The following is a 20,567-nucleotide window of genomic DNA, read 5'->3' on the forward strand; positions in this document are numbered from 1 at the left end:
TGTTGTAGTTATTGTTATTGATGCCGTCATTGTTAGATAGGACAGAGAGAACTAGAGAAGCGGAAGACGGGGAGAGAAAGACAGACACCTGCAGACCGGCTTCACCGCCTGGGAAGCGACTCCCCTGCAGGTGGGGAGCCGGGGGCTCGAACTGGGAGCCTTATGCCAGTGCTTGCGCTTCGCGCCACCTGCGCTTAAACCACTGCGCTACCCCCCGACTCCCCAGTTTTCATTCTGTTTTTAGAGAGAGAGACACCAGGGCAGGGTAGAGAGCAAAATGGTTCTGCAAAGAGACTCTCAGGCTTGAGGCTCTGAAGTCCCAGGTTAATTGTCCTGCACCACTAAAGCTAGAGCTGAACAGTGCTCTGGCTCAAAAAGAAAGGAAAAAAAAGTTTCTTTTCATAACTATTTTTTAAAATATTTATTCCCCTTTGTTGCCCTTGTTGTTTTATTATTGTAGTTATTGTTGTTGTTATTGATGTCATCGTTGTTGGATAGGACAGAGAGAAATGGAGAGAGGAGGGGAAGACAGAGAGGGGGAGAGAAAGACAGACACCTGCAGATCTGCTTCACCGCCTGGGAAGCGACTCCCCTGCAGCAGGTGGGGAGCCGGGGGCTCGAGCCCAGATCCATATGCCACTCCTTGCGCTTTGTGCCACGTGCGCTTAACCCGCTGCGCTACCGCTCGACTCCCTTTTCATAACTATTAAAAGAGAGAGAGGCAGCGAAACACCGCTCTTCCATCCAAATCTTCCCTTGTGAGGCCAGTGGTAAGCAAGACTGGGGCCCACATATGGTAAGGCTCCGTCTAGGCCGCCTGTGCCCCTTATTCTACTTCTTCACCAGTAGGTCTAAGCTTTGAAGAATTTAGGTAAGAATCCTGGTGCGAGGCCCCAGCCCCCACCAGCTCGCCCCCTAGCAGCTTCCACCACCAAACTCCCAGGAACCTGTATGCTGCTTCACAGAGCTGGGCTCTCCCTGGGCAACTTTGTCCCATCTGATTTCTTAGGTCTTGACATCTTGACAGTGTGGAGAGGTTCAGTCCTCTGTGAAGCAGATGGGTCCTCGTGAGCCCTAAGCACACAGTACTGTCTGTCTTTCTCAGCTGCCCTCTCTCATTTCCCAGAGCTGTTCAGAAACAAAGTGTGGGCACCCATTTTTTCTCCCCTGAGTATTTTGGTCTTGCTTGTCCGCAAACACTGAGGTAAACATGACCAGATGGCACACATGAAACAGCTTAACATCAGGGAGTCGGGCGGTAGTGCAGCTTTCTCCTGCCAGTGGGAATCGGGCTTGAACCAGCATCCGTGTGCATTGTAAGGAATGCACTTAATCAGATGTGCCACCGCCCGGCCCCCACATTTCTTATAAATGTAAACATGTGTAGTTTATTTCATAACTTAGAAAATACAATTTTATAGAAGTCCATGTGACCTGGAGGAAAACTGAAGCCTTGTTAAGTATCCTTGTACAGTGTATTTTTCTGTCTGCTGCAGAGAAATGTGGCTCTGAAGCAAAAAGCAAACAAAAAAACAAACCCCGAGTTGAAGCCATAATTCCGTCTCTCTCCCTGACAGAGAAGTTCTCTGGCCTCCTCGTCGACATTGCAAGTCTTTTGACTTGCCCCACGAGGAGGCCCCTCTCTCGACCTTGTAAGGCCGGCCGTGGGTTTTCTGGGTCCCACGAGGAGGCCCCTCTCTCGACCTTGTAAGGCCGGCCGTGGGTTTTCTGGGCCTTGCTCTTTTTCAGAGACCAAGGGAGCTGTAGCTCTCTACTGAGGAAGCGGAACCGGGGGCGGGTGTGGCAGCAGGCCTCTCACCGCCTGATGGTGTTCTCAGGGCTCAGACGGCCCTTCATTTGGGGTGGCTGGGTGGCTGGGGGAAGTTAGTGATGGGATGTGTTTCCTGTGAGTGGCCTTGCAGACCAAACTAACTTGTAACTTTGACGAGGGAGGTGGCCAGCCTTGAGAGCACCATTAGATACGGGAGAGGGCCTTCTGGCGGTGAGGTGACCCATGAGCTGTATGTATCTCCCTGAGAGGATACAGTTGAAACAACAACAGGTGGGAATAACCATAGCCCTTTAGTGTTGTGTACAGGTCAAATCCCGTTACAACCCAGGTCGGGGGTGGGAGGGAGGTCCCCACTCCTCATCTCTCCTCAAGCTTTTTTCCTCCAAGTTATTAATGTGAAGTCTTCAGATTATAGACTGCTTTTGTCCTTTTGTTCTTAGGGGAGAAAAGCACAAGGCTCCAGTGTTCGAGGGGCATTTCAGGTCCACTTGGGGTTGTAGTGGCCATGGTAGCTGCCTGCCCCACTGGCCTGGCTGTGCCGGAGCCTCCCAGCACAGAGCCAGATACATTTGTCCTTACAGTCTGAAAGCCTGGCAGTGCTTTGGGGAAGGTGAGCACCAACTAGAACGCAGGTCCTGTTCATGAGGACCTCAGGGGCCACTTGGGAGAGCACGTGGCTAAAGCTGGCGGCGTGATGGGCATGCCAGCCTCCCCTCAGACCAGTCCCTCCCCGCTCGGAACTGCCACAAAGGCCCCGAAGCGTTGCTGTCATAGTTGCTTTTGTCCCTTTCACTGTAACGGGATTTAACCTGTGACATCTTTCACCAGAGACAGACACACACTGTCACACCGTCCATTTGTAATCCTGCACTTTGCACCCGGTGCACTCAGTCAGTGCTCTGTTAAAGAGACCATTGGACACGTGGAAGCACACGCCTTTGCAGACAACTTCCTGAACACCGGTGTTCTGTTCACTTTGATGTTGAGTCAGATAGAACACGCACTTCCTGTTCCTACAAACCGATCAGTGACGCGTCTGTGGTGTGTTACTCCCGTGCGTGGTGGGGAGAGCGGCTGCTTTGAGCCACGGGGGCTGGACGGTGCTGCAGTAGCTGGTGTTGCTTAACGTGGCATTTTCCCCTGTCCACACCTTCCACCCTTGGTACAGGTATTTTTGATAAAGCTGTGGAATGGAAAGGTATGTTGTTCATGGGGTGAGCCTTTTGCCTTAACTTAAGAAGAAAGAGAGAGAGAGAGAGAGAAAGAAAGAAAGAAAGAAAGAAAGAAAGGAAGGAAGGAAGAATTCCCTCTATGGGCTTCCTGTGTCTCTGGTTATAGCCGACTTAGTGTAACTGTGAGAACATTTTGAGGCACTGCCTGAGTATAAAATTGTGACAGGACCCTTACTAAAGATAGCCTGCAGGGTGTTAAAGCACTTGTCTGGGGGTTGCTCTTGGGTGCAGCCCCGTGTTACGCATGGTAGTTAGCAGGCCCTGTGGGGCCAGAATCCTGTTCCCCATCACTGGCCGCTCCCCTGAGGAGAGTGATGTAACGCGTCCCTTTTATGGAGCTGGAGACACCGAGCTCAGAGAATTTGCAGCAGCCTCTCTCTTCCTACTGGAAAAAGCAAATTCAGACAGTGCTCACGGTGGGCTGGGCCTGCAGGGTCCCCCCGGAGCGGCAAGCTGGCGGGTGTGTCCTTGTAAGGTCAGTGCCAGTCCCCTGCCTGCAGTGCTTTCTTCTCCACCCATTTCTGTGCCAGGCACCCTTGCCATGGGCACATACAAGAACACCCCTGCACTCGAGCTAGAAGGTCCTTCCTGGGTCAGCGCTGACCCACCCCACGGCTCTGCTGGCCATTTGAAGACCTCGCCCCATTAACTTTCTCTCACAGTGAGGATATGACGTAGGTCTAGGGGGATGGTGGCGAGAGGCAGCTCTGTGGTCTCTGCAGCCCACCCCTCCGCTCACACAGAAGCGAGGCGAGTCTCCGGGTGCTGGGTGCTAGTGCTGGCTTGTAGGCCGCTCCTGGTCGCCTCAGTGGGCCGAGGGACATTCGCTAAAGATGTGTGCTGTTTTGTGAACCCCACTGTTCTGGAGGTTGCAGACTTGGTGCCTGCTGGTGCTCCCATCTCACTGGAAGTGTTTGCTTTTTCTCATCCATAGAGGTCCTGTAATAAAGAGGGATCCGAACAAGCTCAGAGTGAAAGTGAATTCCAAGTAAGTAATTCAGTCGTTGTGCCTCTGTGAGGTGTGCTCTGTTTGGGCGATGCAGCCTCCTGTCCCTGGAGAGCCCTGTCTGTCTGCCCCGTGTACCCGGCGCCGCTTCGGGGAGACGGAGAGTGCGGCGGGCTTCCCAGTCCTCCCGAGTGTAGGCGGTGGACGCGTGGGGTCTTTGTGGCGATCTCCGAAGCTTCTCGGTGCTGAGAGGGTGTGGTTTGGGGGGACGTCTGTGTGCGGTGTGCTGGCACGGGGGTGCCTGGCGCTGTGGCACTGCCCCCCACACCTCTCAGCATTCACCAACGGGGTCCCCGCAGGAGAGTTTTTTCTATGAGAGGGTCTCGGACCGGAAAGACAAGGACAGACATGTGGGGTAGCACAGGCAGCGCTGAGGGCGTCTGTTCACTAGAGCTCGGGCTACCGTGCTCATGTGCCCTGACCTCTCTTGGAGGCTCAGGTGTGAGGGTCGGGAGCAGCGTCCCTTCCTGAGATGTGTGGGCTTGTGTGTTGCACATGTATCCCCGGTGTAGCAGACACACAGCGCCCGCTCTGCAGTGTAGTGAGTAGAAGGAGGCCCACAGGTTGCCACATGCAGGGGCCTGGGTAGAAATGGCCCCTCATTTGGGGTGGCGTTCAGGCTGTGGGAAGCTTCGTGAGTGGTGCAGCAGGGCTGAAAGTGGAGCTCTGTTCTCTCTCTATTGCCTCCCCCCATTTCTCTCTGTCCTGTCAAAAAAGGATAAAATTTATCTGGGAGAGAGGGGAAGAGGGAGAGGGGGAGGGAGAGGATAGGGTGAGATCAGCCAGGAGCCACAGCGGTGGTCCTGCACATGTCCTGCACTGCGGCCGGTAGTCTGAAAGTGTCTGGCTCCGGTTCATGGTGCAGAGTGCAAGGGCCTCCTCAACCACGGGCCGGCCTCCGTGATGTGGTGCTCAGTCCAGAGTGTCCGCACCTTCTGGGACGTTGGTCCTGAGAAGCAGCTCCGCTCCTGCCAGCCCTTGATTTGCGCTGCTTCCGAGTGGACCACCGCCTCCCCTCTGCGCCCCGTACAGAGACTAACCCGCCCTGCCAGCCTGCCACCAAAGCCGTGGTCCTTTGCCAGCCTTTTCCTGGCCCCACACGCACACACCAAGCTCACGCCATTCTCCTCTGCGTTGTCTCCCCATCTGTGCACTCCTCCTCTCCCCACACACACACACACCAAGCTCACGCCATTCTCTGCGCTGTCTCCCCATCTGTGCCCTCCTGGCCCAAGCTGTCCGCCACCTTCTGCCCGGGGCCGTGGCTTCCTCCTCGAGGTGCCTGTGCCTGCTTGCCTGTCGTTGGGTGTTGACGGCACTTTGTCGCTGCTTTTCTTTTTTTATTTTATTTTTTATATTTATTTATTTATTCATTTTCCCTTTTGTTGTCCTTGTTTTTTTTTTATTGTTGTGGTTATTAATGTCGTCGTTGTTGGCTAAGACAGAGAGAAATGGAGAGAGGAGGGGAAGATGGGGAGAGAAAGACAGACACCTGCAGACCTGCTTCACTGCCTGTGAAGCGACTCCCTGCAAGTGGGGAGTCGGGGCCTGGAACTGGGATCCTCACGCCGGTCCCTAGTTCTCTGAGCCACGTGCGCTTAACCCGCTGTGCTCCCGCCCGACTCCCTGTCGCTGCTTTTCTTGCCCCTTCTCCCCACTTGCCCCGACACCAGGCATCAGCACCTTCTGCCCCCAGGTGTGCAGAGCGGGAGGTGACTGCCACGTGCGGGGCTCGTGTGTGACACCCTGGGTCTCTGCCAGCCACAGCCTGCACCACAGGCGAGCAGAGCTCTGGTCTTATCAGTCAGTCAGTTACCGGCAGCGTCCTCGAGTTTCTGCAGGTAAAGCCGAGGGCCAGGAAGTCTTGCAGGGCTGCGGTGTGCAGTTCATTTTGGAGTGCAGTTTTTGCTGGAAGCTGGTGCTGGAAATCCGGGCCCCTCGGGCTCTGCCGCCCGCTCCTCTGCAGACCGCTGGGTGCCTGGCCGTGAGACTTAGCACCTTGCTCTCACCTGGGAACCTCGTCCTACACTGGCTGCCTTGTTCTCCCCTCCTTTCTCCCTACGGGCCACTTGATGACTCCTGTCACTCCCTGGTCTCCGTGTCACATCCTAAGACACTCAGTTACCGTCATCTTGTGCCCTCTGCCACAGACTGGCTGGTAGTGCCCATCTCTGGAATGCAGCCTCGGGGCCAGGCCTGCAGGTGCCCCCTGAGCTTGCTGTCACCCAGCTCAGCCCCCAGTCCCCGGGGAGCTGTCTGAAATCAGAATTTGCCACTTCACAAGGAGACAGCCTACCACTCCTAAGCTCACAGGAGCCGCAGTGGGAGGACAGCAGGTGGGGCAGAGGCTTTGTTGTGTCCCCACCCACCGTGTCCTGTCAGGTCACAAACCACCAAAGGGGAGCAGGAGTGGATGTGCCCGTTTCAAGAGTCCTTGTGCTCTGAGGCTTTCCCTCCGGCATGTCTCCTGTGTCCCCTTCATTTGCTTCTTCCCCTCCACTGAGAATGATCAGAGTGGCCACGCCACATGAGAACAGGTCGGGTCCGCAGTGTTCAGAGGGCGGAAAGAGACGTCTCCCGTCTCCTCACAGCCTCCTGAGAGGGTTCCCCATTCCAGAAAGGTCCAGAGGGTGTCCTTCACAGTTCCTTTGGCTGTGCTGCTTGTCCTCTCTATTGAATGGACCTCATGTACAAAATATAAACTTACTCAAATGGTCAGGTTGGTTTTAAAATCTGTAAAGATGGGGGTCATGCAGTAGCACAGCGGGTTAAGCGCAGGTGGCGCGAAGCGCAGGGACCGGCGTGAGGATTCCAGTTTGAGCCCCCGGCTCCCCACCCGCAGGGGAGTCGCTTCACAAGCAGTGAAGCAGGTCTGCAGGTGTCTGTCTTTCTCTCCCCCTCTGTCTTAACTTCCTCTCTCCATTTCTCTCTGTCGTAGCCAACAACAATGACATCAGTAACAACAATAATAATAACCACAACGACGATAAAACAAGGGTAACAAAAGGAGAAACAATGTCTTCCAGGAGCACAGGATTCGTGGTGCAGGCACCGAGCCCCAGAAAGAGCCGTGGAGGCAAAAATAAAATAAAATAAAAATAAAATCTATAAAGTTCTAAAACTTTAAGTGAAAAAATTTTTTAAAGTAGATAGCAAGCTCGACAGGACATGAGGACTGACCCTCACCCCCTCAGCGTGGCCACCCCTCACAGAGGAAGGCCGAAAGACAGGTCTTACCCCCACAGAATCCCGGATACCTGGCACCTGCCGGAGGGGAGCAGATGGGTTCTTCCTGTCCCCACACCACTGGTCTCCCGGCGTCCCAGCCTGGAACCTTCTTGCTGCCCCGATCACATGTCAGTCCCAGCACGCTGGGAGGTGTGGGCTAGTGCGAGACAGTCTGGCGCAGAGCAGGCATCACAATAGATCAGCATGTTCACAGACGAAGATCGGAGCGCCCAGCGTGCCGGCGAGACCATGACTGCGGGCTTTGTGGTGACTAGACCGTGATTAGGCTTCCAGACAAACCCATCGCCCCCCACGCCCACAAGGCGGAGCGCACACACTGCTTGCTGTGGTTTTGGCCAGTTATCTCTCTGGCCTGGTGTCTGCACAACTCCATTGGTCTCTGGGGCTACCCCCCACCCCCTGCTTTCTTTCTTTGTCCTTACTGTTTTGATAAGAGGATGAGAGAAAGAGAGGGAGAGAGAAGCAAAGAGGGAGAGACGCCCAGAGCATTGCCCCACTGCTCGTGATGCTCCCCACGTAGGGCTTGAAGCTGGTTCCAAGAGTGCTGACGGGTGCGTCCTGGAGAGCGCACCATCACCGGTCCTGCAGAGCGAACGCTGTGCTCACATGTTATTCCATGGTCTTCGAAAGTAGCTGTTTTGGGGAGTCGGGCGGTAGTGCAGCGGGTTAAGCGCAGGTGGCGCCAAACTCAAGGACTGGCAAAAGGATCCAGGTTTGAGCCCCCGGCTCCCCACCTACAGGAGAGTTGCTTCACAGGTGGTGAAGCAGGTCTGCAGGTGTCTGTCTTTCTCTCCTCTTCTCTGTCTTCCCCTCCTCTCTCCATTTCTCTCTGTCCTATCCAACAACAATGACATCGATAATAACTACAATAAAACAACAAGGGCAACAAAAGGGGAATAAATAAATAAAATAAAAAGTAGCTGTTTTGTTTTCTCATTCTCAGTGACGAGCACTACAGCACTGCCTAGTGAGATTGCCCTGTGACATCCGTCACCTGCTTGTTGTGAGGGCCTGCAGCACTGTGGACAGGGTTTCTCAGGGCCACCTTCCACCTGCTCCCAGCACAGCACGTTTTAACGTGGGGCTTCAGAGCTGCTGGAGTGTTTGCAGACCCTCTGGGGAATCTGTTTAAATGCCCTTCCTGAGTGCAGTGAGCTGCTAGTGGAAACAGCTGCTCCCATAGGGAAAGGGCCGCCCTGCTCCCAAATTGAGGCTTTTCAGTTAACACTTAGATCTCGAGGAGGAATTTCAGTTGAGACCCAGAGGTGGGTTTTGAAGGCCCCGTGGTTGAAAGCACCCAGTAGTTACCAGGGCTGAAGATGGGTGAACACCGGCAGAGATTCTGGCAGGAAGGCAAGCACTGAGTGACAGGAGGCCGGTGAGAGCAGCACCAGCCTTCCAGCTTCCCTGCTAGTGAATTCTCGCACCGAGAAGCACAGATCTGCGAGTCGCAAAAGACCCCTTTGATGACGTGATGACGTCCTGGTCACTTTGACCAGAGTTCAGGCCCCCCTCCCTAAAGCAGGTGGTGGTAGTAGTGATGGTGTGTCCTTTGATAAGGTGCCGTGGCTGAGGTGCGTAGACACTTAAACACAAATAGAAGCAGGAAATATTGACAGAAGTTTTTCCGCCATTGGAACCGGGACTGAATTTAAACGCACGGCGCAGTGTTGGTCAACGCGATTCTGCACGGGACGAGATCTGGTGACCTCTGCTTCTCCGGCACTTAGATGGGGGCTGTGGCAGCGGTGGTGCCCACTCACAGACCCACTGTGGGGTTGGAGCAGTGCGTCCCGGGCACCCGGGCGGCACTTGGTAGACACCTGGCTTGTGCTGTCTGTTCCAGGGGGCCGAGGCTATGGTTCTGGAGAGCGTTATGTTTGCCATTCTTGCGGAGAGAGCGCTCGGGCCGAAGCTCTACGGCATCTTTCCCCAAGGCCGCCTGGAGGAATTCATCCCGGTAAGTCGAGCAGGACTGGGCAGTTGAGCTGTGCTCTGTAGCAGCGAGTGTAACTCCTGCCCCCAATGTATCAGGATTAAGGAGGCCCTGACCTCTACTGAATCGACACCAGGAGCTCTTTCTTGCAGTCAGATATTGTATTATTGTTGTAGTTATTATTGTTGTTGTTGGATAGGATGGAGAGGGAGGGGAGACAGAGAGGGGGAGAGAAAGACAGACACCTGCAGACCTGCTTCACCGCCTTTGAAGCGACTCCCCTGCAGGTGGGGAGCCGGGGGCTCGAACCGGGATCCTTAGGCCGGTCCCTGCGCTTTGCGCCAGGTGCGCTTAACCCGCCGCGCTATCACCCGGCTCCCCAGTCAGACATTTTATTGGTTGGATAGCGAGGTCAAGGGGCTAGGTGGTGGTGCACCTGGTTGAACACACATGTTATAATGTGTAAGGATCTGGGTTCAAGCCCTCAGTCCCCACCTGCAAGGGGAAAGCTTCATAAGTGGTGAAGCAGGGCTGCAGGCGTCTCTTCCCCCACCCTTTTTTTTTTTTTTTTTTTTTGCCTCCAAGGTTACCACCGGGGCTCAGTGTTGGTGCTATGAATCTACTGCTCCTTGGGGCTTGGCTGGTGTCGCACCGAGTTCAGTGCACATAGTACGAATCCACTGCTCCCAGCAGCCATTTCCCCCCATTTATTGGATAGGACAGAGAGAAATTGAGAGGGGTGAGACAGACACCTGCCTCACTGCTTGGGAAGCATCCCCCCTGCAGGTGGGAGCCGGGGGCTTGAACCCAGATCCTTGCGCTTGGTACTATGTGCACTTAACCGGGTGCTCCACCGCCCAGCCCCTTTCTCTCCCTCTCCCTTCTCGATTTCTGGCTGTTTCTATCAAATAAATAAATAAATTTAAAGGAGAGAGTTCTCGAGAGAATTTGCAGAACTTGGGGAAAACACCTGGACCCTGACCACGCGACTGGTCCTTAGAGCCCGTGCTGGACTCAGTGCTGGGGACACAGTGGGGGGTGACAGGCCCTGTTCTGTACACCCCTGTTCCTGCAGTCGTCAGGGCAGACTGTCCCAGCCCAGGAAGGAGCAGCACGTGCAGTCAGGTGGAGGGCAGCTTGGGCAGGCTGTGGGTGCAGGTGGCCTCTGAGGTGGCCTGCGTCTCCCTGGGCAGTGCCACCACCTTGCTGGGTCACCTTTGCTGGGTCATGGCTGGGGCGTGCTTCCCATTCTTGGGGATGAGACGCAGACGCCTGCCTGCCTGCCTTTTCAGACCCTGTGGTCTCACGTCTAGGATCCCTAGACAGACGTGATCCCTTTTGTCTTTCAGAGCCGGCGACTAGAGACTGAAGAATTGAGTGTGCCAGATATTTCTGCAGAAATAGCTGAGAAAATGGCCACATTTCATGGCATGAAGATGCCATTCAATAAGGAACCCAAGTGGCTTTTTGGAACAATGGAAAAGTAAGTGGTTGGACCTGTAGACTGCAGTGTGCCTTACTGTTGACCTGTTCGCCTCATGGGTGTCCTGTTGACTGAAGTGCGGGTGGTGGGGCTGTGCTCCAAGTAAGCCGCACACTGGACCCCATTGCTAAGGCGGGCCCGAGACCGCAGCAGATGTGCCCTCTAGTGGGGGCTTAGCAGGGCACTGGACTTCTCGGGCTTCTCGGAGAGCACTGGACACCCAGCCTGCTCCTCCTCGCACCAGCGAGCTGGGGCTTTGGCTGGCGTGGGTTGTAGCCATGAGCACAGGGCCGCAGGCAGCCCTCCGAGTTCACGTCTCCATGGCTGGGGAGTGGTATCGCTGGATGGTACCACGTTTTCATTCTACTTGTTTGTGGACTCACCAGCCTGTTTCCGTAGGGGCTGTACCGCTGTGCATTCCCACCATAGTGGACCAGAGTCTCTTTCTCTCACCAACACCTGTTGGGTTTTGTTTTGTTACCATAAGCCATTCTCACAAGTGTGATCACCTCATTGTCATTTTCATCTGGAACATTTTTTTAAATGAAATTGAAAACTCAACCAGGGAAATAGCTCAGCTGTAGGACTCAGACTTGCATGCCCCAGGCTGCAGTTCAGTGCTCGGCCCTGTGTGGGCCAGAGTGCCGCCATGACTTGTCTTTCTGACTCGTGTCTTTCTCACTCATGTAATAAACGAAACAGATCTTTTTAAAAAGGCCACAGTAACTCCCTATACTTTGCTTTTTCTTTCTAGATACCTGAACCAAGTGCTGAGGATTCAGTTTACTGGTGAATCCAAAGTGAAACAGCTTCACAAATTCCTCAGTTACAATCTGCCTTTGCAACTGGAAAGCCTGAGGTGAGTCTGGCCGTTTTCTGACAGCATGTGTGTCTGTCTGCAGAGCACCTGTGCGGCACCCTGCGGGCCGGCCTGGAACGCCAGTTCCGTGGGAGCCCTTCCACAACTGGATATTCTTTTTATTTTAATTACCTTTATCTATTTATCGGATAGAGCCAGCCAGAAATCAAGAGGGAAGGGGGGGAAAGGGCAAGAAATAGATACCTGCAGACCTGTTTCACTACTTGTGAAGCTTCCCCCAGCAGGTGGGGAGCAGGGCTCACACCCGGGTTCAACCAGGTGCACCCTCGCCCAGCCCCCGACAATGGAATATTGTTATTTAGAAGTGGTGTTGCATGAAGACTGTCCCTTTCCCTCTGCTCATCATGAAGGTTGTACAGAGGAAGTAGAATTCCACAGGGGCGTCTGGGTACTCGGGTGCTGATTTTCCAGAAAGAAAGCCTGGGAGGCGAGCTCCTAGGTGTAAGCAAATGAGGACAGTCGAACCCTAGCTTGTCTGCCGTACTGCTGTGCGTGGTGGCTGTGGCGTTGTCAAAGGAGCGATAGGCGCAAAGTATGTGAAGAAAGTAGAGCAAGAGAGGGCCCGTCAGGGACAGCGGTCAGACCACTTTGAGAGGAGGCAGACAGGCCAGGACCAGCAGCTCCCCCAGGAAGGGCTCCTGCCACAGCAAGGTCAAGGTGTCCGGGGTCTGTGGTTCTGATGTGAGCTGCCACCACAGGACGTGGCCCAGAAACCTGTGGAAAGCAGCACACACAGGCTGCGTGTCAGTCTGGAGCACGGGGATGCTGAGAGCGGGCGGTGTGCGTCCTGTGTGACGGAGTCACTAGTAACCGAGGAACCTTGCTTTTCCAGATCGCTGCTGGAGTCAACTCCATCCCCGGTTGTCTTCTGTCACAATGACTGTCAAGAAGGTAAGAACTGGGGAGTCGGGCTGTAGCGCAGCGGGTTAAGCGCAGGTGGCGCAAAGCACAAGGACCAGCGTAAGGATCCCGGTTCAAGCCCCCGGCTCCCCACCTGCAGGGGAGTCGCTTCACAGGCGGTGAAGCAGGTCTGCAGGTGTCTATCTTTCTCTCCTCCTCTCTGTCTTCCCCTCCTCTCTCCATTTCTCTCTGTCCTATCCAACAACGACAACAACAATAATAACTACAACAATAAAACAACAAGGGCAACAAAAGGTAATAAATAAATAAAATAAATATTTAAAAATAATAATAATAAATTAAAAAAAAGAAGGTAAGACCTGTCTGCCGAGGGAGGCTCTCGGGAGACTGCGCCCTCATGGGGTCGTAGAGAAAGAGCTGGATAATGACGTTGTGGTCTCACTAAATGTTGGAAAGAAAACAGTCAGGTTTATGCAGATCCAATAGCAAGCTACACAATACATCAGGAGACAATAAGTTTTGGGGAGAGTCTGGAAGTAGCGCAGTGGGTTAAGCGCAGGTGGTGCAAAGCGCAAGGACTGGCCTAAGGATCCCGGTTCGAGCCCCCGGCTTCCCACCTGCAGGGAGGTCGCTTCACAGGCAGTGAAGCAGGTCTGCAGGTGTCTGTCTTTCTCTCCCCCTCTCTGTCTTCCCCTCCTCTCTCCATTTCTCTCTGTCCTATCCAACAACGACGACATCAACATCAATAATAACTACAACAATAAAACAACAAGGGCAACAAAAGGGAAAGTAAGTAAGTAAGTAAGTAAGACAGAGATTTGGGGGCTGTGCAGTGGTACATCTGGTTGAGGGCACCTGTTACAAAGTGTACAGACCTGGGCCCAGGCCGCCCGTCCTCACCCGCTGGGGCGAAGTTTCAAGAGTAGTGAAACAGTGCTACAGGTGTCTTTCTCCCTCTCTGTCTCCCCATCTCGCTTTCTCTGTCTATCCAGTAAAAAAAAAAAAAAAAAAAAAAGGACCCAAGTTTGACCCCGATACATTGCCCTGATTTGCTGGCCACGTCCTGTCCAGCAGGGGGTAGCATTGTGCTTTGCGCTCTGTCCCTGTCCGCCCGCACAGTGTCACCAGACAGGTGATGGAGACAGTCAGCCAGACAGCCGAGAATGCGTGCGAAGGGTGCGCCAGTGCGAGTCTTGCCTCCACTCTGCTGATGTTCACTGGCAGCAGAATAGACAAGGCACCGAGCCTCCCACAGACAGGAGAACAGCGCCCCCAGAGGAGCAAGAGAGCCACGCGTGTGCTGCAAGACCAGGGCGGTGACTGGCTGGGGAGGCCTTCACTGAGGCCCTGGCGTGGGCAGCGTGTCTGGCGCCTGCCCTGGAGAGTCTGGGTCCCGGCTCACTCAGCCTGTGCTTGGGATTCCCGAGAGGACCAGAACCATCTTGGCTCTGCTGGCACCTTTGCTTATAAAACATGACCAGAAGAAAAGTCACGTCTCCCCAATGCTGTTGCAGGTAACATCTTATTGCTGGAAGGCAGAGAGAACCTTGAAAACCGGAAACTGATGCTCATCGACTTTGAATACAGCAGTTACAACTACAGGTAGCGTGTCTGAGCCCGCCTCCCTCACGCCTCACTGTTCATTGGCCCGGGAAGCAGCTGGAGGAGACACAGGGCTTTGCGTTTTCCTTGTGAGCTTCTTCTCCTGGAGCACCCTTTGTCCCTGGCCCTGTGTTGTTGGCCTCAACTTGGCATTTTCTTTTTCTTCTTTGTTTTTTTCTGTCTCCAGGGTTATTACTGGGAGTCGGTGCCTGCACTACAAATCCACAGCTCCTGGAGGCTATCTTTTCCCTTTTGTTGCTCTTGTTGTTTATCATTGTAATTGTTGTTATTGCTGTTGTTGAATAGAATAGAGAGAGATCGAGAGAGGAGGGGAAGACAGGGAGAGAAGGACAGACACCTGCAGACCTGCTTCACCAGCTTTGAAGCAACTCCCCTGCAGGTGTGGAGCCGGGGGCTGGAACCGGGATCTTTGATCCAGCCTATGTGCTGGGTGCCATGTGCGCTTGACTCTGCACCACTGCCTGGCCCCCGGTATTTCTTTAGATTTTTTTAATGACCTTTAATTGATTGGATAGACACAGCCGGAAGTTGATTGGAAATGGGGAGGTAGAGAAGGAGAAAGACAAAGACACCCACAGCCCTGCTTCACCACTTGGGAAGCTCCCCCCTGCAGGTGGGGGCTGGGGCCTTGAACCCAAGTCCTTGCGCACTGTAACGTGTGCGCGCTCGACCGGGTGTGCCACCGCCTAGCCCCAACCTGGTATTTTCTTTCCTCTTGCTTTCTTTTTCTTTTCTTTTTTTAAACTTTATTTATTTTTAGTGACAGACACAGGAAGACATACACAGAGCACCCAGGGCCCTGCTCAGCTCTGGCTGATGGCGGTGCTGGCGATTGACTCTGGGGCCTCAGAGCCTCAGGCGGCACAGTCTTTTGCAGAACCACTGTGCAGTCTCCCCAGCCCTCCACTTAGTTTCCCTCCGTGAAATTGCCGGCCGCAGACAAGGCTCCTGAGCGGAGGGTGGGCTGGAGCTGGTGAGGCCCTGGTGACCGGTAGCTGACTGTCCCCTGTGTGGCCCTCCTGGACTTACTGCTGAGCCTCGCTCTCTTCGCCTCTCCCTTCTCATCAGGGGATTCGACATCGGCAATCATTTCTGCGAATGGATGTACGATTACAACTATGAAAAGTACCCCTTTTTCAGGGCAGACATACAGAACTACCCCACCAGGAAGCAGCAGGTAGGAGTCGTGTGCAGCCTGTGCCGGGCAGCCACACAACAGATCTCGCAGCTGGAGGTGGTCTCAGTAGCCTCAGTGAGATGTCGAGATCTGCCTTCCACGGACTTGCCAAAAAGAAATCCAGAACAAAATAGAAGCAAGTAAAGCTGTAAGACTTGTGAGAAGTCTGGTGGTTATTTTGGGAGGCGGGAGGGTGGGGACACGGGGTGCTGGTGGTGGGTGTGGCGAGGAGCTAGACACTGCCCTCGCCGTCTTATAAGAAAATATTAATAGCCAGTAAACATACTTGAAAAGTCAGTATGCAAAGCCTTGTGCTTTAAATGTTGGGAGCGCTTTTTAGCTAAATGTAGGACAGACACAAGTTTCTCCTGTGCATCTCTTGTTTCTTTGCTTTGACCTCAAGGGCTGTGCTGGGCCTTCCAGCCCGTACAATTCTTCTACTCCCGGCAGGTAGGGGAGAGGCAGGGAGGGCGCGGGAGAGCCGCCGGAGCACTGCACCACTACTCAGGAGGCTTCTCCTTTGCACGGAGCGCCGCGTGGCAGCTGGGCTCCAGTCCAGGGCCTCATGTGCGCTGTCCCCTGGCACCCCTTGCACCTGTTTTCTTTCTGGTGTTTTTTTTTTGTTGTTTTTTTAATTTTTTTTATTATCTTTATTTTATTTACAGGATAGAGACGGCCAGAAATCGAGAGGGAAGGGGGTGATAGAGAGGGAGAGACAGAGAGACACCTGCAGCCCTGCTTCACCACTTGCAAAGCTTTCCCCCTGCAGGCGGGGAATGGGGGCTCGAACCTGGGTCCTTGTGCACTGGAACCTGTGCCCTCAACCTGGTGCGCCACCGCCCGGCCCCTTGTTTCTGTTTTATCAGAGCCCCGCTCATTACTGGTTTATGCCGGTGTTGAGGGACCCACCGCACCTGGACCTCAGCGGCTCCAACAGGAAAGCTGTGTAACCGTCGTGCTGTCCAGGCGCCGTGGTGCACACTCACTGCAGTGTAGGAGGGCCGGGGCCTGGTCCCCACCTGCTTCAAGGGAGCTCGAGTAGCGTGAAGCAGTGCTCACAGTGCTGCATTTCTGTCAGGCCCCCTTCCAACTTCGAGAGGAAAGGGGGGGTGATAGAGAGGAAGAGAGACACCTGCAGCCCTGCCTCAGCACTCGCAAAACTTTCCCCCTGCAGGTGGGGGCCGAGGACTCAAACCCAAGTCCTTGTGCATTGTAACATGGGCGCTCAACCAGGTGCGCCACCACCCAGCCCCCCCCCCCTTTTTTTTTTTTTAGAGCAAGTGCTGATTGAGGGATCCAAGAGGAGAGAGGCTGATGGACACCCACTGAGACTTGCTGCATTCTCTTGCTTTTTCAAAAATCGTATTCTTATTTTTTTTTAATATTTATTCCTTTTTGTTGCCCTTGTTGTTTTATTGTTGTTGTTATTGATGTCGTCGTTGTTGGATAGGACAGAGAGAAATGGAGAGAGGAGGGGAAGACAGAGAGGGGCAGAGAAAGACAGACACCTGCAGACCTGCTTCACCGCCTGTGAAGCGACTCCCCTGCAGGTGGGGAGCCGGGGGCTCGAACTGGGATCCTCATGCCGGTCCTTGCGCTTTGTGCTCTTAACCTGCTGCGCTACTGCCCGACTCCCCATATTGTGATTTTTTTATTCCCTCCATGGCTACTGCTGAGGCTCAGTGAGTACAGGAATCCACCACTCCTAGCCGGGACTTCTTTCTTCGTCTCTTTCCTTTTCTTCCTTTCACAACAAGCGATTTAATAATCTTAGTCCGTATGTGAACCCAATTCTGAAACCTGGCTGAACCCTTGGTAAATCTCGCCTTCTGCAAGGCCGTGGTGAGCACTGCAGTGTGTACGAGCTGCCGTGTGTCTCGGCGGTGGGAGCCCCCGTGCACTGCCTGGCCCAGCTCCCGCCCCCACTCCCGCCCCCACTCCCGCTCCCACTCGGCGGGTGCTGCTGGAAACGCTTGAGAATCCATAGCCTTGTGCTGCGGGCTCATCGCGCCCTGCGTGCGGAGTGTGGGAAACACGCTGTGTGTGTGCCAGCTGTGTGTGCCAGCTGGGGGAACGCATCATGGTTCTGCAGAAGCCTCCTGCCAGAGGCTCTGATGCCACAGGTTCGGCCCCCAGCAACACCGTAAGCCAGAGCTGAGTAGTCCTCTGCTGTCTCACTGTTTTCATTAAAATAAAAATAAAATCGATTAAGAAAGAAAAGTGGTAAGAAAGGAGCAAAATGGTTCTGTCTGCATCCCGTTCTCCAGAAATAACAGCAGTGAGTCCTGGAGCACTGCACGGGGCTTGCAGACCACCTGGCAGAGCTGACTGTGAGTCCTGGGTGCTCAGGCCCAGGACCCAGGACTGCTGTTGGCACTGTCTGTTTCTAGCCCCATTCATCCTAACATAGACTTGCTTTTTTTTTTAGCTCCATTTTATTTCCAACTACTTGGCAGCATTCCAAAATGAATTTGAAGAAAAGTCCATTATAGAAGAAGAAATGCTGATTGAAGTCAATAGGTAACTCCTCTTCCTTTTAGACTTCAGTACACTTCTTTGCAGGCTACACGGGGGTGTCTACACGTAGTCATGAATTCTCTGGGAGCTTCTTGGCAGCCACACCGTTCTAGGACTTGTGTTTTGTCAGAAATGAAGCAGCTGGTTGTCACCTCTCTCTGTGACGGAGAGTGTTGGGCCGACAGACTCCAGCTCTGCAGTAGAACAGGGCTGGGTCCAGGAAGGCAGCTGGGGCCCTGAGCTGGGGCCCCTCCCGAAGGCTCAGCTGTGGGACTGCCGCCTCTGGCCTCTGGAACTGGGCCTGGCCCTCGGGGTGGTGTGGCCCCAGCTGGTGTTCCTCAGGAAAGGGTGAATGTTGTGCTTCTGTCCCCAGTCCCCGGTCTCGCCACAGGTCCGGGAGATAATGGCTTCACAAGGCGCTGGGCCACTCTGCATCCACACTCCTCAGCTAAGAGGCCTATGGAAATTTTTTTTCTTTTTAATATTTTTATTACCTTTAATTATTGGATAGAGACATCCAGAAGTCAAGAGTGTAGGGGGAGAGAGAGAGACCTGCAGCACTGCTTCACCATTCGTGAAGCTTTCCTCCTCCAGGTGGGGACTGGGGTCTTGAACCCGGGTCCTTGCAAATTGTAACATGTGCTCTCAAGTAGGTGTGCCAACACCCAGCACCCGGGTTTTTATTTCTTTTTCATTATTATTATCATCTTTATTGCATAGAGACAGTCAGAAATCAAGAGGGAAAGGGGAGACGGGAGACAGACACCTGTAGTCCAGTCACCACGAGCAAAGCTTTCCCTCTCCAGGTGGGGACCAGGGGTTTGAACCTGGGTCCTTGTGCCTTGTAACATGTGCACTCAACCAGGTGTGCCACCGGGGGGGCCCAGGCCCCGGGCCCCTTTGAAAGGCTATCTGGACAGTCCTTAAACAAATAAAGATGAAATGACCTTAGGACCCATCGCTGTCACTCTTAGGCATATAAATATAGGGAGAAGGGGAGAAAGAGAGGAGCGGAGGTGGGAAAGGTGGGTAGAGACTAGTGCTGGGGACGGCCGGCGGTGGGGAGCAGTCACCCTCACCCGGAGCTGTGCCACACAGGCCCAGGGTGTGCTCTCAGAGGGGACCTCGGTTTCCAGGTGACTGGGCCTGCGACAGCCTAGCCGTGGCGGGCAGCCCCACGCTGTCCCCTGGGGCTCAGGGTGAAGGCGCTTCCCACCTCCTGGGAAAGATGGCAGTTGCTCCCAGGCCCCTCCCCTGCTGATTATTTGTGGGGTGAGGCCATTCGCCCTCTGCCGGGACAGGTCACCCACATGACCCTGCCGCCATCAGATGGGGAGGGGACGCCTACTGTGGGACGGGCCTGGGGCTTGCCGCCACAAACCAGGACCGCCTTACGGAGACGCGCCCACCCGTCTCGGGGGAAGTCGCTTCCTCGGCCCGACTCAAGTGCGCCTCCCGCTTGTGTGATTTCAGGTTCGCCCTCGCGTCCCACTTATTCTGGGGACTGTGGTCCATCGTGCAGGCCAAGATCTCATCCATCGAATTCGGGTACATGGTACGTCTCACACGAGTGAAAGCTGGTGGTGACTGGCTGCTTCTGACAGAGACCCCCGCCCCCAACCCGTCTCCCCAGTGCCTGAGGGAGGTGGCCTGGCAGGACAGGGCCGAGCCTGGACGCTGAGGGAAAAGGCCGCAGCCCTCTGCCACCTTTGGAGGTCGCCCTCCCTCCCGGCGCCAGCAGTCGGCTCCCTCACCGACTGGCTGTGGTCCCGGGGTTCTGATGGGGTGTCGGAGGCCCAGCATAGTGGCCCTCGGTGTGGCCTCAGTCCCTTCCACATAGGGCACCTGAGGGCCTGCCCGTCCTCCTAGCGTCGCCTTCATCTTACAACACTGTTGAGTGGGAGGCGTGCCCGTCAGCCACGCGTCATCTGCTGGGAGAGCTCTGCGCCAAGTGTGGCTGTCTCCAGCGAGAACTGTCCTCCAGTACCAACCGTGGCGAGCCATCGCTGTGCCCTCTGCTGACCAACATGTTGACCTCAAAACTCGCGTGCACTCCTAGCTCCCACACAGGCAGAAGCGACAGGGCTCGTCAGCCCGTTTCCACGGAGGGCAGATGGGTTGGTGACCTGCAAGGCTATCGGACAAGAAAAAGATGCTACAAAAGGGAGAATGATCAGGAGCCAGGCGGGCGATTGCTAATAATAAAGGGATCAACTCATCAAAGAGATTAGTCGGGCGGCGGCGCACCTGGTTGAGTCCCTGCCCCTGCAGGGGAGCTTCACAAGTGGTGAGGCAGGGCTGCGGGTGTCTCTCCCTCTCTATCACCCCCTTCCCCCTCGATCTCTGGCTGTCTCAGTCCAATAAATAAACATTTACAAACCCTCACCAGGTTACAAACCCTCACCTGGCACGAAGCGCAGGGACCGGCCTAAGGGTCCTGAATCCAGCCCCCGCTCCCACCTGCAGGGGTCGCCTCACAGGCGGTGAAGCAGGTCTGCAGGTCTTTCCCTCCTCTCTCCATTTCTCTCAGACCTATCTAACAATGACGACATCAACAACAAGAAACAAGGGCAACAAAAAGAAAAAATAAATATAAATATTTAAAAGAAAACAAGGTAGGTGTAGAAAGAGACCACACTGGTGTTTTGTTGTTTTTACTTTCTTTAAAAATATATCAGATTATAGGACTAGGATGGCAGGGTCTGGTTCCACACCACACTCACCACCAAGGTCTGTGTCCCCACTAACCCCCCCCCCCCCCCCGCCCGCATCTGCCTGTCTGGATCTGGATCTGAAGCACCGCTAGTCCTT

The 20,567-nt window shown here is 54.4% G+C and overlaps 1 protein-coding gene across 4 annotated transcripts in view; it reads left to right on the forward strand.

The window, feature by feature from the left end:
• CHKA (choline kinase alpha) overlaps positions 1-20,567 on the forward strand; it is a 47,201-nt gene that overhangs the window by 24,269 nt on the left and 2,365 nt on the right. The window contains exons 1-10 of one of the 4 annotated variants that reach the window (XM_060177288.1): positions 1,695-3,499; positions 3,959-4,012; positions 9,126-9,239; positions 10,565-10,698; positions 11,453-11,557; positions 12,411-12,469; positions 13,954-14,041; positions 15,131-15,239; positions 17,668-17,759; positions 19,230-19,311. In XM_060177288.1, coding sequence (XP_060033271.1) covers positions 3,269-3,499; positions 3,959-4,012; positions 9,126-9,239; positions 10,565-10,698; positions 11,453-11,557; positions 12,411-12,469; positions 13,954-14,041; positions 15,131-15,239; positions 17,668-17,759; positions 19,230-19,311 — 1,068 coding nt within the window. In that variant the 5' untranslated portion in view covers positions 1,695-3,268. Of the gene's footprint in view, positions 1-1,694; positions 3,500-3,958; positions 4,013-9,125; positions 9,240-10,564; positions 10,699-11,452; positions 11,558-12,410; positions 12,470-13,953; positions 14,042-15,130; positions 15,240-17,667; positions 17,760-19,229; positions 19,312-20,567 lie in introns of those variants that run through there. The other 3 variants (XM_060177285.1, XM_060177286.1, XM_060177287.1) reach the window with 3 other exon arrangements.

This window comes from Erinaceus europaeus, chromosome 17, assembly GCF_950295315.1.
Source record: "Erinaceus europaeus chromosome 17, mEriEur2.1, whole genome shotgun sequence".
Lineage (NCBI taxonomy): Eukaryota > Metazoa > Chordata > Mammalia > Eulipotyphla > Erinaceidae > Erinaceus > Erinaceus europaeus.